Source organism: Aedes albopictus, chromosome 2, assembly GCF_035046485.1.
Source record: "Aedes albopictus strain Foshan chromosome 2, AalbF5, whole genome shotgun sequence".
NCBI classification, from domain to species: domain Eukaryota; kingdom Metazoa; phylum Arthropoda; class Insecta; order Diptera; family Culicidae; genus Aedes; species Aedes albopictus.
This window is the reverse complement of record NC_085137.1, coordinates 501,916,143-501,934,379: the sequence shown is the minus strand read 5'-3', so window position 1 is coordinate 501,934,379 and position 18,237 is coordinate 501,916,143. Positions and strand designations below refer to the sequence as shown.

The window sequence follows — 18,237 nt, the reverse complement described above, 5'->3', positions numbered from 1 at the left end:
AAGACGAGCTCTGAAAGGCGCCTGGGATCCAATGGACCCCAGGTATCCCTTTTGGGGTTAAAAAAGTAACATTTTTTAGCAACGCTCGATGTCATGCTGATATGTATAAAAAAAAACTCCAGGATTGCTGAATCTGAAGTCATGTCTTCATTAGAAAAACATGTGATTGTTTGAAATACTTTGAAGATCTTCGAGAGACATGTAGGCTTTTAAATAACATTCTTGCCTTTCTTCTGAAGAAAATTTTGACAAAGATTTTGCAAGATTATTTGGTGAAATCTCTAAAATTACTTGTTAATGAATTTGCTGTCCCCGGCAAACTTTGTCCTGCCTACTGCGTTTTTTATGTTTCAGGACCCAAGCTTAACGAGGACAAAATGTTTAAAAAATCGATTTTCAAAAACTTTCAATTTTCCATAATCCTAACTACTAAATTTGTCTTCCTTACTGTGTTTTTTTATTCGCCCCAGTTCGGGAAAAATCCAGGATGAAATTCCTGAAGGGATCCAACAAGAAACTTCTGGTGTAATCTCCGGAGAAATCCTGGAAGAGTCTCAGAAGAAAGCATGGAGAAATTCATTAAAAAAATCTAGAATGAGTTTACCAGGTTTCCTTCAGAAGTTCTTTCCGGGATTGCTCAAGAAATTCCTTCCAGACAATTCTTCAGAAATTTCAGAAATTCTTTCTTGATTTCATCCAGGAAAAACTTCTTGGGGGGTTCCTCCTAGAACTTATTTCGGATTATTTTTGGGAACTTCTTCCGGGTTTACTTAGGGATCCTTTTGGGAATTCTGGAAAAAGTAATTCTGAAAACATTCCAAAAGCAACCATTTTCCCATAAGGAACCTTTATAGAAATCTCAGAAGGAATTCCTAAGGAATCACAAAAAAAAATCCTGGCACTCCTGAATGCATGCCAGATGGAACCTCTTTAAGAAGCTCAGAGAAGAAAAACTCCTGGAAGAACCCAGAGGGAACTTCTGAAGGAATCCTGAGTATAGACCCTTGGAAAAGTATCAGTTTAATCGCCCATATAAAATCGCGTTTGAGTTTTTCAGAATTACTCCGTAATTTCCCCGGAATCTCAGAAAAACTCCTCTAAAAATCCCAGAAAGCTTTTGAAGAAATCGTAAAAGAAAGGGGTGAATTCCGGAAGGAGCTTCTGGAGAAATCTAAGAAATCCTTGAGGAATCTCAGCCAAACTTCTTGAAAATTCACACAGAAGAAACTGTTGAAGAATTCCCGGAAGGAACTGTTCCTTTAAGGATTTCCTTTTTTGAGAATTCTTCCATCTCAAAACAGGAAATCCCGAAAGTAACTCCAAGAAGAAACATATTGAGGATTTCCAGAATTAATCCCTGGAGGAACACTAGAAGAAACTACTGGATTAATTTCATCAATTAATTCCAGAAGAAACTCCTGAATGAATCTCAGAAAAAACTCTATAGGAAGTTTTTTTTATCTGTATTAACGAGATTTTTAGCTCTGGGCTAGTTCATCTCGGGACCCACGCTTTACTTCCCTTCCAAAGGAAGAATCCACATTTTGTGAGTTTGTCGGGAGTGGGAAGGTCTAGGAAGTATCTGAGAAGAAACTTCCGTGGGAAAATCAGAAGGAATTTATCGAGGAGTTCTGAAGGAATGCCTGAATGAATTCGTTTAGAATTATCATTATGCAACAAGTGAATTCGTTGGTATACTTCATACTAACTGAAATTCACCCGTTAGCTCATCGCTGTATGTATATAAAAATAAATAAATAATAAACAATGAATGCAATAAACGGATATTTCAAAGTGATGGAGACGCACAGTCTCTCCATACGTATTTGAGCACAAAACTTGAAATAAAAAAGCAGTTCCAAAACGGCTTGAAGAATATTCAATAAAAAATAAAAAGGAACACAAGGTACTTCTGGTGTAATCTGCGGAGAAAACTTTAAAGGTATCCCGACTGGAAAATTATATCAAGTTTATATCATATTGTGTTATGATGTTATAATATTTTTCTATAACTTATTATGTTATAAACTAGATGCAGGATGATGTTAGAATAACTAAAATTGTAACAAAAAGTACACTGGTTTAATGAAGATTATAACCAATTTTGTTATAATCATATCAAAATAATAACAAAATGTGATATGAATTTTAGTCTCAGGATTACTAGTTTCTATCAAAATTAGATATAATTTTGTAACATCATTTTTTCAAATGCCGAACACTCACTAAATTATAATACAATAAGTTGTCAAACAACATTTATAACATAATGTGATATAATTGAGTTATAGTATTTTGAAAAAAAAAAACAAGGATGTTGGACATGATTGTACCACAATGAGTTATAAATGTCATGGTTTGTCAGGATTGTGATATATTTTTGTTACAATTTTCTAGTCGGGGTCCTAGATGAAAGTATGGAAGAAATTCATGAAGGAGTTCCTAAAGGAATTCCAATAATTCTTGATGGAATCCAGGCAAGATCTTCTGGATTGATCGCAGAAAGAACTCTTGGAGACATCTCAGAAGGAACTCCTAGTGAAATCCAGGAATGAATTTATGTAAGAATCTAGGAAGAAACTTCTGAAGGAATACCGGAAGAAATAACGGTTGAATTTCCAGAAAGAGAAATCTTTGAAGGAACTCTTGCATTAATCCCGGAAGCAACTCCTAGTCAAGTTTGGAAAATCTTGAAAGAATCCCAGAAAGAACTCCAGTGAGATATCCGTAAAGAAACTCCATGAACACTCTTTAAAAGCTTCTGGAGGCTTCCAAGAAAGACTCAAAAAACTCCTTGAGTAATCTCAGAATCACAAAATCACAAAAGGTACTTATGGAGAGTTCCTAGAAGGAACTGCTGGAAGAATTCTCAAAAAAAGGAAATCCTATTATTTTTTCATAAGCTATCTCATGAAAAAAAAGAATAGACTCTAAATTAAATGTGCTCTGATATTGCTCAAATTCTTTAGATTTTGTTTCTTCGAAATTCGTTTTATTTCTGTTTGAAATTATAACTGGACTGGAGCGGACCTGGTGTGATGGTTAGAATACTTGACTATCACGCCGAAGACCTGGGATCGAATCCCACTCCCGACAAACTCACAAAATGTGAGTTCTTCCCTTGGAAGGGAAGTAAAGCGTGGGTCCCGAGATGAACTAGCCTAGAGCTAAAAATCTCGTTAAAACAGATAAAAAAAATATAACTGGAATATTGGAAAGTAGCTATGATATGACTTTAAGGAAATTAGAGATTTTTTCGGAGATTATTTAAAGAATTCCTACTAAAATTCCATTAGTTACACAAAAGGAATTGCTGCGAGCATTGCTGTCACAAATTCCATTCGAAAATTTTGCTACAGGACTGATCAACAGTTGTTGAGTAATATCACCAGAAATTTCAACTTTTTTTCTGAGAAATCTTCTACTAATCCCTTGTTTATTTCCTCTCACAATCATATTTTTTAAACATCTGCCGAAATTCTGCTAGCGATTCCTACGAAAGTTTTTAATGATACTAGAACAGAACACTGTCTTCGGCAAAGTTGTTGCAAATTGAATCCTCTTCTAAGGAATAATGGGAATATTTTTTAGACTCTTTTGACAACCTAGAACATCCTGAACACCATGAAGTATGGAGAAAAGAAAACTGACATACCAGTTGTTCTAAAAGCTGAGTTTGGATATGGGCTACGCATTTAACCTTCGTCAAGAATATCAAAAGCTGTTTTATATTCTGGGATGTTCTAGGTGTTCCAAACTGTCCAGTATTTGAAGTCCTTCAAATCTACAAGAATAATGTTATGTGTTTTCGTCATAAATAATAGCGTTGCATAATCCACTGGGATTCGTGAAGCTTTTGAAATATTTAGTGTCTTTTATAGGCACTATAGGAATATTCCAGGGCCCATATAGCCGAGGCGGTAAACGCACGGGTATTCAGCATGACCATGCTGAGGGTGACGGGTTCGATTCCCGGTCGGTCCAGGATCTTTTCGTAAAGGAAATTTCTTTGACTTCCTTGGGCATAGAGTATCTTCGTGCCTGCCACACGATATACACATGCAAAATGGTCATTGGCAGGCTTTGTCCCAGTGAGGACGTTACGCCAAGAAGAGGAGAGAGGAGGAGGAATATTCCAGGTCAGCTAAACTACCTTGAAGTTCAGAACACCAGATCTACACTCGTAACAGTAGCCATATCTGTTATACTGTGTAACGTTGCATAATCAACCACGGTTACTGGACCAATCTGAAGTCTACTAGATATTATTATAAACCGTTGGGATATTCAGGGATGTCCAAACTGTCGTATAATGAAGTCCTTCAAATCTACATGAATAATGTTATGTGTTTTCGCCATAAATAACAGCATTGCATAATCTGCTGGGATCCGTGAAGTTCTTGGAATCTCTAAATGACACTATAGGGATATTTCAAATTAGCCTTAGAGTTCAGAACATCAGGTCTACACTCGTAACAGCAGCCATATCTGATATATTGAGTAACGTTGCATAATCAACCGCGGTTACTGGACCAACCTGAAGTCTACTAGATATTAAATATTTTAAACCATTGAGACATTTGTGGACGTCTAAACTGTCCTGAATTTTAGCTCTTGCTTCATGGCATTTCATGAGTCATTCCAAGATACTTTTGAGATATTCCAGATCAACCAAACAGCTCTTACCACCACGTTAAAGTACACTGAGGATACTGTTCGTATGTTTTTCATAGTTGACATCTTATGAATCAGTTATTTTTATTTTTTTCATCATTTCATAGTTCTCGTATGCTTTTCATACATTGAAAAGCGAAATCCATAAGACTTGTCGTATGAAAAATCTCATAAGGAGCATCGTATGAAAATCATAAGATGTGTTATGAAACACCATTGCTAGAAAACAACAAACCTTTTATTGGCTTCTAACCACTTCAACTTCCGAAGCGTCGATGGGCGAATGAGTAAAGAACGCACTCGCCAACCTTGACGTTCCTGGTTCGATTCCAGGTTGCGATTTTTTTAAATTTGTGCAAAATATTTCATAAAAATATGTATGACATAGTTTCAGTTTTTATACGTTTTCGGTATGATTTCCATACGTGAGTGTTATGAAATTTATACAGTAACAATATGACAATAATAGTTGGTGCTTTGAATCCAAAATCATAGTTCGTAACTATGATTTTCGCAAGAAATTCTTGTGGCAAAAAATCATAATTGGTTCGTATGATTTTCGGAGTTGCAGTATCCTCAGTGTAGTGTTACATATTCAACTGTATTTACCAAAATAGTTCGAGGAACAATAAGTGTTGTTATATATTTTTAGGATAATATGGGTCATACTTACTGTTTTGGAGTTTAGTTTATAAAAACTATCACTGTAATATGAGGTGATTTCGTTTTAAATAGTAACGTTGATCAACCAAATAGGATCCCTGAACTTCTTAATTGTTAATGGTCACTCCATGATAGTTTTGTGATAATTTAGATCATCCAATCTTTCATAGAGTACACAACTTTATATCTACACATGCAATGCTAACCTGCGACACTGAGTAATGGTACATAATGAACCACAGTAACTAATATTATTCAAAGACTAGTAGGAAATGTTCTGTATCTTTAAAATATTTAAGGTTGTTCAAACTCATTTTTTGAAATCTGCATTCGTTGTAGTCATTGTGAAGAATTGTTGATTCCGCTTTATTATGGTTGTTATTTACGCAAAATAAATGAATTAGATGCAATCATTATGGTTGGTAATAATGTGTAACTCAAAACAGCAAAAAGATATTATTACGGCTGTAGACTCCATGTTATATATTGCAGGACAATGTGTACGATTCTGAACATCCCGAAGCAATGTCACAGTCTCTGATTATATTCTGTGAGGTCTTGTAAGTATAGTAGGTTATGAAACATAACTCTAGATAGCCAAAACAGAAACTTCTATTGCTGTAAATGCTAGATTTTAAACATCATAGTAGTTTGGATGAACCCAGTTAATCTGATGATGTCCATTGGACATTCAAAAGATTTACTGGACATGATAGAACACAAATTGTAGCTTTGAATAATGGAAGAAGTTACTGCTACACCCGTAGACTTTAGTATCTAAACTCAAGAACAGTTTGGATGACCTAGGATATCCAAAAAAAATATTCTGCATCATATTCTACCCTTTTTATGCTGTTGAGCACCAGAACCACATAAATACATGGAAAAAACACAGACAAACAGACGTAACACCTTGACCGATTTTCATGGAAATCCATCGCCCAGTTTACACTACCATCATCTGGTGGAAAAGTTGCACGAATCACTGTGTAGTGCAATATCGTCAACAGAAAGCGCTAGTGTGAAACGTCAAACGCATAGAAAAACGATGCGCGCGCCTCTGGTTGTGAAAGCCACAACTATGAAAATTTAAAATGATCGTTAAAAGCGTGGTTGATGGAAATTTCGCAAGTGTTACGTCTGTTTGTCTGTGGAAAAAACTTTATAATAACGCTTGGAATAATTCCGGCTTCAGAGGGTTAAAGTTAAACCGTACTTCCAGATTTCAAATGTGTCATGCTTTAGCCATACGCCAAGTCACATTCCTGGCCACCAACCCCGTCCCGTTTTCTCCGTTTCATCAAAGTCAATCAATTTTCGGTTACATTCGGCGGCGCCCGAATAAAACAAGAATATGTCTACGAGCCGTTACTTAAACTGGTCGCGACCGTCACCCGGGAGGCATCATCATCCGCTCCGAAAGCAGGTTTCCTGCTTCGAGTCTTTCTCCGGCGGCGGGAGAAGTCTGTCGGTTAGCAACCTTGCCGTCTCGGACCAAGGTGCCGCGGACTTTGCCACGTTTGTAACGGCGGCCGTCATCCATCGGAACCGGTTTCAAGGCTATCACACTTACCATCAGGCGCACAGCCGGTCCAGTGGTCCGGTTATCATATCAGCTTCCGGTGCAAGTGGTTCCGACGGACCTCCAAGGGCAACACCGCGTCGGCGACCGGCCAGCGCTCACACAGCATCATCCTCGAGGACGTCGGTTCTGTCCGGGGGATCGCCGTCATCGGCCATGGCAAGGAAACTGAACGGTCACGAGAGTCGGAAGGTGCTAACCAAGCAACTTTCGTTGGACCATTCGAACGTGGTGGCGGCCGGTGGACCACCGGCAGGTCACGCGTGGACTACGATGGCCAATCATCGGACGGCGTCCGTGTGCGGTTCGAATAGCAGTTCGGTGGGAGTGGAGGATAAATGCCAGGGTCCCCCTGGGAAGCAGTGTGTGAGTTCCGGCATTAAGAAGCGGCCACCTGGAGCGGGTGTGAAAAATGAGTGCGTATATTAGTGGTTGAAAGAAGTTGGAGTTTGTGTTACGATCGAGGAATTTAACCGAAGGAGAGTGAGTAGTGATTAAAAGGACTGCAATTTTAACAATCTCAACATGGCAAATTTTCAAAAAGTGAATTCATGATACATAGGATTGTTTTAATAAAAAAATTGAAACGTGTCAGGTAGGTATCAGGATAGCGTGACCAAGGGTATTATCGACAAGTTTATTTTCTTCGTCATGAGGGCCTTTAGTCGGCCAAAGTGCTTGAAACTTGGTCATATAATTCTGCTTGAGAAAGATTTGAGGCCAATTTTAGGTTCAATAGGTTTCAAAAAACCCTTCATGACGAAGAGAACAAAACGGTCGAAAATACATCAGTTCGCCTATATTTTACATTTTTAAAGTAGATTTCTCATTCGAGAAAAATTCAGATTTAAAAATGTTTTATATTGAAATTATTTTTAAGTGACCAGACGTCCTGGATTGTGCTGGTCAGTTCCGGGTTCAAGCTAGTCGTCTCGCAATTTTTCACTCATATTGCTTGATTCTTGTAAGCTCTCTGCCAGTGTATTTGAAGACTTTTTGCCAGAACTTTCATTCACTTTTTTTTATCAATGTTCGTTAATGTATTTCCAGAGATATTGTTACATACACCCGCACTATAACAATCCACAGGGTTGCTACAGTTCCTTCAAGATTTTCTTAAGCAAGATAGTTCGAAATTCCCACAGATTTTTTTGAGGATTTCTTCGAGAACTCCTCTAGCTATTTATCAAAGAACGTATGAAAAGAATATTCAAGATTTTTTTTTTCCAAAGTAGGGTGTCGACTCAATTTTGAAAATCAAATTCCCTGACTTTCCCTGACTTTCCACTCACTTTCACTGAAAATTCCAGGTCATGTAAATCAAAGCTTAAGGGTGTCTGCTCATGAAATAAAATAAAATTCTCTAAATTTTCCTGGTTTTTCTAGGAGTGAAAAAATAGAAATAAAAAAAAACAAGTAAGCTGAAACAGATTTTTTTCAATAGATTTGAGGCATATTGGCAGTATTTCTTCAGAATTCTTATATCTGATACACTGTGTTGAAAATAACTTTTGACACGTTCACCGAAAACTCCCTAATTTAGATGAAAATCCTTTCAGAAGACCAACAAAAAATTCTTTTAAAAACGCCAAAATTACAACTAGGATATTCGAAAGACATACCCTCAGAACATCATTAGGATGACATCTTGATTTTGTTTTACAGTAGACGTTCGATAACTGCAACATGTTTACGTTTTACTTAGCGAATGAAATTCGATAACTGCAACAACTTGCAGACGTCAAAGAACTGTCAGTTGCTGCAGAATGCAGCCAATTTGCATACGGAAAACATCGCACTGCAATAAAAGTGCATGCAAAAAACATCGCATCGCTATTGACATTTAGTTTTGACGGATAGCGGTGCGATAACTGCAAAATTGTTGCACTTAGCGAACTTGCAGTTAAAGCGTTTGCACCGAGCGAACGTCTACTGTATAACTATTCTATGAGCTACTCCAGATGGCTGCAATTTTATCGCAAATTTTGCATGTATGTATACCCTAATTTCATAATGAACAAAAACTTAAAAATAAAATTCGCCGAGCACTATAAAAAAATCCTTCAGCACGAAATCCATCTAAAAGTCCAGCAAAACTATTTCTGATACTGATGTAAATAAGTACAGTAAATGTATTGGCAATATCTGAATGCAGTTTATAAACTTTCCTAATTTGTCAAAAAGACCTTCATGAATCGTGTAACTTTTCATGGAAAAGAGGTCTGTCACAATGCTGACAAACTCACTTAGAACTCATTTAGATTTTTTTCTCGAAAATTCGTCACACTTATTTTGTAGAAATTATGTATGTATGTATGTGTATGTACAATCCATCTCCCACTGACCGGCAGTGCTTTTATGGAAGAAAAATGTCTGCGTCTATTTTTACCTTTTATCCATAGACGCAAACAGTTTTAGTCCTGGAGATAGAAGGTGATAGCTCTACTGCACGTCCAACGACCCATTTCAAGTATGACAGGGCTTCCACGTACATCTTGAGGTCGTTTTCTGAAACAGTAAGCCCCGCATTGATGCATCTGGATATCAATTGGATATCTGAAATGCATTAACACTTCCTGAATCAAAAATTTGCATTTTTGTTTCTGGCGCGTATTTGGTATGGTAAATATCCCATGTATGAATAAAATGACGTTTTTTAATTAGAAAGATCTCACCAAATTCATCATAGTCTGCCGTGATGTAGTTGTATTCTTATTTCTCGAGCGGTGCAGCAACGATCGAAATAGGATTGATTTCATTGCCGCGTACACTTAAAACGACGTGGAGCGATCAACCGAGTCAGCGATTACTGGCATCACACCGAAACTCCCGAATGATACTACGCTGAAGAATTACACTTTCACACGCGGAAAACTGACTGGGTGGCTTTATACTGGGAAACCACCAGCGAAATCGTCGAATAAAATTCGTTTTGAGAACGCGCAAAAATGACAAGCGGTTAAAGTAGACACCCGTTCGCGGCAACGTTTATTTCACCACCCACGTTTTTTTTTCTCACTGGTTTGTCAAAATTCACTTTGCTTCAATATCAATTCACAATTGGGTTCTTTAGGGGTATCCGGATTATTTCATAATCGGATTCTCCGCCCAAAAATTAGTCGAAATCCAAAATTTCATAATTTTTGGAGTCCGGGAACTATTTTTAAAATGCATTTAAAGTTTGTATGGGGAAATTTTTTTGTTCGGGTCGAACTGTCACTTTAACGATTGAACTGTCATTCTATCCACGAAAATTAAAACTGTTTTGTTGATTTAACCATCAAAACAAAGGTGTTGGAATCCAATAAAATCACGTTATACTCAGAAAAATGAGCTCTATCGATTAGGATATAGAAATTAGCAATATTTTATTCATTAAACAACCCAATTCAGCATTCTAATCTAAGCAAAATCAACGCGTTCACACGTGATAAAACTTTCCGGGTGGCGTAGTACCGACCAAATCACCAGCGGAATCGTGAAATTTGCGAACGCGAAGAAAACGTGACAAGCAAAATAACAACACACCTGTTCGCGGCAACGCCTGCTGCGATCCGTCTTATTTTGTAGAAATTATGTCCCAAAAATACTTTTAAAATCTCCATCAAGCGCTTTCGAAAAGTCGTACGGATTTTCTTGCTAAACTTTCTTATGTCTCTAAGCATTGATGGGAAATCTGTTGAATCCTAAAATAAGATTACAGGATGTCTAGCAGGTTATGTTTCGCAATTCATCAATAACTAGTAATTGCAACATGAATTTCACTCGAAGCACTTTTAGAAGATTGATAATCCCGTCTTCGTTACATAGTTATCATCTTGAAATAGCTGAAACTTCTCAAATGCTTTTCAGGAATGGATTTTTTTCTGTTTTGTGCTTTTATCTTCTTAAGTTTCAATAAATTTGCAATTTTTTTGAGATCTTAGGTAAACTCGTTACTTCATTCTTTCCATATTCTCATCTAAATTCTTGATGGTTTCTTTACTGTAGACTTAGATTTTAGAAGGATTTCTTGCAGAACGGTAAGATTCTGTTTTTTGTCTGAATTTAACCCACATCTTGTAAAATATTCCTTGTAAGATATTAAAAAAAAAAATCCCTGACTTTCCAGGTTTTTCCAGGTAGTCGACACCCTGCACTAGCTATTCTTTTGCAGCGATTTTTATGCATTTTCAATGTTTCTCCAGGATTCCCGTCAATAGATGGCCTGGGGATTTTTAGAAATTATCAGGGAAATTCTATAAAAGTTACAGTTTTGTTGAAAACTCTTTCCTATTCTTTTTCCAAAAAAATCTTTCAATGTTGAACACAAATTTTTCATGAATTTGTTTTTTTTTCAGGCATTTAGAATGAATTTTCTTGAAATTTTTAGAGATATGTTTCAGGAAATCAAAAAAAAAAATTCAATCACAAAGATCCCTAAAATAATACCAAAAGAGATCTTCAAAGAAATTTTGATTGTACACTTTCTAACTAACATTTTAAGGACAAACGACTTGGGATCCCAGTTCAATATGCAGAAATCCCAAAAAGTATACTTCTGACGACAGTATAGTTTTTATTTTGCCCTTGTTCACTTGAAAAACGCTTCAAATAAGAAGAGCTGGCTTTATTTTTCACGAAATTTGTGTGCCTAAAATCGTGAGTAGGTACGAAAGTCGGCCATTGTGGCGGCCATGTTGGGATTCTATAAGCTTCTCCTTGAAACATCCTTATAAACTATGCCGGAGCATTTTTTTAAATATCTTAATGTTAGTTTTTTGGACACTTTGAATTTAAAACTTATTGTTCTAAATGTTTATGCATTATTATTTTTTTTTGTTTTGGGATTTTGTTTTGCATTATCTATATAAACATGTCAATCTAGTTCATAAAAATTTCAGCATTTTCGAAAATTTTACAATTATTTTAGCTTGCCTATTTATTACGCCTAACCTCAATATTGTTTTTCTTGAGAATAGGGTCACTGAATCATTGAAAAATTTGAATTTTAAGAGATAAACCAGCCTCAGGCTGAAAATCTCCATAATAAAGACAAAAAATACTTACTAATTTGAGTTAAGTAAAACTATGCCCCATAGCAGTGCAAAATATATCAGGCCACTTTATAATAATTATGTGTTTGGAAATCCATATGAGGGGTGTCCAAAAAAGACACAGAATTTTATAGCCGAATTTAGACTCGTAATGTTTCTTATAGGGTTCCGAACCACTTGGGCAGTTCTACGTTGGGTTCTTTCCCGCTCAGTCAATTTTGAACCAATTGTTATAGCGGAAAGTGCCGAAAATAGAAGCCACTGCTCAAGTGGTACGGTTCCCTATACCGCAATAGTGTATGTATTAGCTAGCAAATAGATTAACTAGCTGCAAGAACCTGCAGCACTTAAAATTGCAGACTGTTGAAGTTTTCACTACATAAGTGATTAGTTAAAGGATGTCTGTATTACGTTGGAATGATAAGATAGAATTTTGTATTCTTCAGAAAAGATATGTATTCTTACAGTATCCAAACCTTTGCTGAACATTGAAAAACCGAGAAAAATAAAACAATAAAAATTCTAAGAAGTTGTTCCAAGAACTAAACCCTGGAAACGTACTCCAGGAATTGTATACAGCAATTCATCCAAAAACTCCAAATAATCTTTGCTAGAAAGATTTTTTTCAGAAAAAAAAACCAAGAATTTTCTCTAAGACATCTAGATTGTCTTTTGCAATTTTAACGACGGATATGTTGAAGATGGGCTCTCAGAGATTCTTTCAGCATCTTAACCATATATTTCTTTAAATTACCCAAATATTTCTTCTGATATTGTACCACAAATTTTCTGCAGTAATTTCATTTAAAAATTCCTCATGCAATTTTTGTCAAATTTTGAAATGTCTTCCTGGAACCTCACAGAATTTCCATCATGAATCAGCAAAGTTACTTCACTTCAGACATTTGTCCTAGATTTCTAGAAATTTCTCGAGGATTTTTTTCCAGGAATTTCTTTACAAACCAAAAAAAATGTATTTATATTCGAAATAATTCCATTAATTTCACAACAAAGGTAATTTTTTTCTTTGGAAAATTCCCCCGCTTTATTTCAAGATTCTAACGAAGTACTCCAGTAATTACTTCCAGCTTTTTGGATCCAGCTTTGGATGAAGTTAAAATACAATTCAACATTTCCCAGAAATATTCTTCAGAAATTCTATTCAAAAAAATTTTCAAAAAAAAAAGAATCCTAGAATTTCTCTCTTAGAAACCTAGAGATTCTTCTTTTATTTCAATCTCGGATATCTTGAAGATATGTTCTCAGAAATGCTCTAAAAGCAACTAAACCTTGCTTTCTCCAAAAATTACCAAGTGTTCCTTCTGACATTGTTCCACACATTTTCTTCAGTAATTTATTTTAAAAATTCTTGTCAAATTTTGGAATTAACGTCACAGAATTTCCATCCTGAATCGATAATGTTATTTTACTTCAGACATTTATCCGAAACTTCCAGCAATTCGAGCAATCTTTTTAATCTTTGAAGAATTAAAAATACACTGCCAATATACCATTCCAAGTATTTCTCAAAAATGTTTCAAAAATTTATCATTTAATTTAGAATATTTTTCCAAAAATTGATGATTCGTTTTAAAATTTTACCAAGAGTGTTTTATTTCTGTTGAATATTTCAAAACTTTGACTGATTTATTTTAATTTTTTGAAGAAGGAGTTTATTTCAGCATTTTGGATTAATTTTTGATGAACCTAATAAAGAAATCGTGGATATTGATGTCAGCAATTCTTCAAGGTCTGAAGCATTAATGGGATGGAGTTTGTTACGCAACACTAGGAGAAAATCTCATAGAAAAATTACTGTAAGTTAAGACCTTTTTTGTGGAAATTGGTGTTAAAAACATCTTGGAGAAATTATGGAAGAAATCACTGTGGAAAATGTCAAAAGTCATTCAAGAAAGAATTCGCGGAAAAGAATAAAATTCCTTGAATGAATCATTGGTGGTATTCTTAACCCTAGTAGGATGTTAGGGTCAACATGACCCGAAAAAGCTCGCTGATCATGCACGACGCCGCCGTGGTGTGCCTAGCTTAATATCTTAGGATGGTTAATGGCAAATGGTTGAACAGTTTTTGTGGAATAATCTGCGAAGGAAATTATTCGAGGTATACAGGTAAGAATTTTTGAAAGAAAAAATTTTGAAAGAAAAAAAAATAACCGAAGAACTCTTTTTGCATTAGAAGGCCAGTTTTAGACACCCATTCTCTTTCGTTTGTGATATTTGTGCCATTCATAACCAAAGACATCCTAAATATGGGGGAGTTGCTGGAGATAATGCCTTAGGGAAATTGAATAATCTTCTTCGTAAAATGTTTTTAAATATTCCCTGAAATTTTCTTAAGCTGTTTTTTTGCTGGAAGTAGGTATTGCTGAAGCAGATGCTTGAAGGTATAAAGATTAATGGAGAATAATGATGGGGTATATTGTTTGAAAAGACTTCTACAGGAATGAAACTTCTGGAGAAAATTTCCAGCGGAAGTCCTATAGCAAAGTTCTCGAGAAACTTCCAGAGTAAACTCTTGGGTAAATCTTGGGATTTCATTATGAAATTCCAGGAATAGTTTTAGATTTAATGGGGGAAAATATTGAAAAATTGCTGGAGTTATTAGCAAAACCTGGGACAAATTTTGACGGGAAACTTCTAGATAAATTACTGCTTCTGAAATGTTTTGAAAATCTACCTGAAATCTTGCAGATATCCTTTTCTGTTATATTAGCAAAATCGGAGGAGAGTTCTGATAGAAAACTGCTCGAGAATTACTGCTTCTGATGTCCTTTTAATGTTTGAGAGATCTTTTTGAAATGTTTCCACAATGCTTATACAATGCTTTTGAAAACGGACAAAGGTGGCCTTCAGAAACAAAAAGAAACTGGAAACATCTCTGAAGGATTTTGTAAGCATTTTAGAAAAAAAAAGCAAACGAATTGTGGATACATTCTAGAAAATATTCTGACACTCTTCAGTCCTCAGAAGAATCTGAAAAGCTACCCAGAAGTGTTTTGGAAGAATATCAAAATAATTTGGAATACATCCAAATTTTTAAATTATTTCTAAAAAGATTTTGGAAGCACTTTACTCGATGTATCCCCGTAGAATTCAGGGATAACATCGCTAAAAATCTAATGCGTTCGAGAAGGATCCGGCAAGCAGAAAGATCCCAAATGTATTCTGGCAGCATCTTGAAATCAGAACTCTTCCCAGAATCAGAACTCCACCCAGAGCAGTTCTGGCTAGATTCCTGAATAATTCTCAAGATATATTTGAAAAATTCCAGAGATGTTTTGAAAGCATCCCAAAATCATTTTCTGAGCAGTCTATATATATCTTCTGAAAACTTTTGGCTTCTCACTGGAACCTACCTCCGGTATTAAATACTTCACGAATCAAGAAGGAACGATCGTAACACATACTCACTCAGTCAGGCAGTTCACAACTGATAACAAAATAAAAAAAAAAACTCCATTTCCCTTCAACAGTTCAGAAACGAACGAACACATAAAAAAGGCCCTAAAACAGGGCAACAGGGACTCCCGTATCAACATCAAGATCTTCCTCGGTGAATCCGTACAGCAGGATTCGTCCGATACCGGGCACAGTGACACGGAATGCCCAAATCCGAATCAATCTCAGCAGCAACAACACCAACGCAATCAACAAAACCATCCTCACCCGCAACAGCAGCAGCAACAACAGAAACAACCTAATCAACAACAACAACAGCAAGGCAATCAAAAGGCGGAAGCGGAAAATTCAGTAAGTTTTTCATTTTTCTCTTGTGCAGTTGTGTTTTTCTAGGGATGAATCAATGGTGAAGAGAAAAGCGAGATTGTACACTAAGTTAAACATTCAATTTCATGTCACGAAGATGTGATAAAAACATTGTATTTGAAAAATCTGAGCATCCGATTTTTGGTAAGCAATACTCCAGTGGCAAACACATACAGGGTGGAAGTTCCTTTAATAATCTTACGATTACAGTGCTGCCTATGATCGCATAACTGCCCCATATGAATAGGAAACCCAGTAAATATGGGGCTGATATGCGCTTAATAATTAATTTCGCTCTTTTTTACGTGCTCACTTCTATCATAATATACAAACATTAGAAACAAAACAAGCAGCCCTTCAATTATGAATGCTTTTGTTGTGAGTAGGATAAAATTGGGATCAGTATGCTTTGAAAAGGAACCCAAAATTGTTTGATCCAAAAAGTTCCATCCTTTTTCAAAATTTCATTTTTTATGAGGTCATGTAAAATCTGCTCGAATTGAGGGCCAAATACAAAGACCATTAGTCTTTGAAATGGACGTCTTCTTAGCATTCACAATACATCATCCTGTTTCACAGTTCAGCGGTCATTAAGTTTATGATTGATTAAAAAACATCATTTCAAACTCCATAAGAAACTTGACCTTTTGGTGTGAAATTATTGTGAAAATTATGTCGAGTGTCTTAACCTGAGTTGGTTCGGAATGCAAAAATGAACCAAAAGCTGGAAAAAACCCCGTTAGTATTTATTCGCATACCGATAGTTGGTGTGGTGGCATCACGTGGGCCCTACCGGATGATGAGGTGGTGAATCGTGGAAACTTGGGCAGTCACGCCATTATTCGGATAGGGGCTCGTTGCGAAGGGTTACTGTACAGCGTCGTACGAAAGTCCACTGAATATCACATGATCATTTTTCCCATTTTTTTATTTTGATGGACTTTTTTGGCCACAGCTTTTGTGTTCTTTAAGGCTCAAGAAACCATCATTCAATCATCAGCAATCATTAACTATTTAAAAGCAGTTTTTTCGCTCAAATTCAAAAACCTGCAATTGAAAAAAAAACAGATAAAAAAAATCAACACGCTCATGTACCACAAGCGTGCATTTTTCATGGTGCGTGTACTCAGTACACGACGCGACCGTTCCCGAGTTAGTTCACTTTCGAGTCACTTTTTACTCATTTCTAAGGGTACGGCCAGAGTGGACGCGTCACGCGGCGCGGCGCGGACATTTGCACGGAAAGGAATGACAATCAACAAAAAGGAGCTGTCGAATCGTATGAGAAATTCGCGTTGCATAGCGTGACGCGACCACTCTGGCCGGCACCTAAATCAGCTATCTTCTCACGCGTACAATTGCACACTCTGACGTGTTTCTCACTTGACTAGTTGTTATGACACGAATTCCTCAATTTCAAAGTCAGTGGCGTTGTACCACCGGGGGGCTTCAAGGGTATTTTCGGGCAGTTTCGAAGGGTCTTAGTTGCGTTACATGGTATCCGAAGGGGTTTTAAGGAGATTTCAAGGGCATTTGAGAAAGCTTCGGATCGGAGGATTTTTGGCGAGTTTCAAACGCGTTACGTAGGCGATTTCGGTGGTTTCTGAGGGTCTCAGGTGGGTTACATGGGGTCCGAGGGGGTTTCAGGGGGATTTCGTAGGTATTGCAAAAAGCTTCAGGTGATTTTTGAAGTGTTTCAGAGGCGTTACGTAGGCGTTTTCATGGGTTTCTGAAGGTCTCAGGTGCGTTACATGGCTCCGAGAGGGTTTCAGGAGGGTTTCGAAAATTCGAAGGCATTTCAGACAGCTTCAGTTGATTTTTGGCAAGTTTCGAAAGCGTTACTCAGGCGTTGCGAAGGCATTTTTGGTTATTTCTGAGCGTCTCAGGTGCGGGAGTCTGTAGCAGGCCTTGACCTGGAAAGGTTGATTTTTGTCCGCGTCTGACATTTTTTTCCCCTTTCAGAGTGAAAATTTTTCGAGGATTGCGGATTTGAAGTCGGAAGAAAACTTGTCTCTACGTTTGGTTCGCTCCTGGGGGCTAGTGTAGCTGTTGAAACTGGTCGATCCTTTGGCTGAGATTTGAAACGTTGTTCGGGGAGAAAACTTTGCCGTGGACGTTTTCTCTGGAGTCAATCGGAAATTTTGGCTGAGCGCCCAGCCCTCCCTCTCCTTCTCCGTGCAAGTGCAAGAACTATTCATCCCAGTCAATCATGCTCATGCTCATGCTCATGCTCATTTCTGAGCGTCTCAGGTGCGTTACCTGGCGTCCGAGGGGGTTTTAGGGAGATATCGAAGGCATTTCAAACAGCTTCAGAAGATTTTTGGCGAGCTTCAGAAGCGTTACTCAGGCGTTTTGTATGTGTGTTTTGGGGGTTTCTGAGGGTCTGAGATGCGTTACATGGGGTCCATGGGATTTTTGAAGGGATTTCGAAGGCATTTCAGACAGCTGCAGATGGTTTTTGGCGAGTTTCACAGGTGTTGCTTAGATGTAACAATAG

General features: G+C 36.9%; 1 protein-coding gene across 1 annotated transcript in view; it reads left to right on the top strand.

Moving 5' to 3' along the window:
- The first annotated feature begins 6,589 nt into the window (after nt 1–6,589).
- The window catches only part of LOC109409659 (probable serine/threonine-protein kinase tsuA), a 48,732-nt gene continuing 37,084 nt past the window's right edge, over nt 6,590–18,237 (top strand). The window contains exons 1-2 of the mRNA XM_062854419.1: nt 6,590–7,335; nt 15,449–15,725. Of these exons, the coding sequence (XP_062710403.1) occupies nt 6,692–7,335; nt 15,449–15,725 (921 nt within the window). The 5' untranslated portion in view covers nt 6,590–6,691. The remainder of the gene's footprint in view (nt 7,336–15,448; nt 15,726–18,237) is intronic.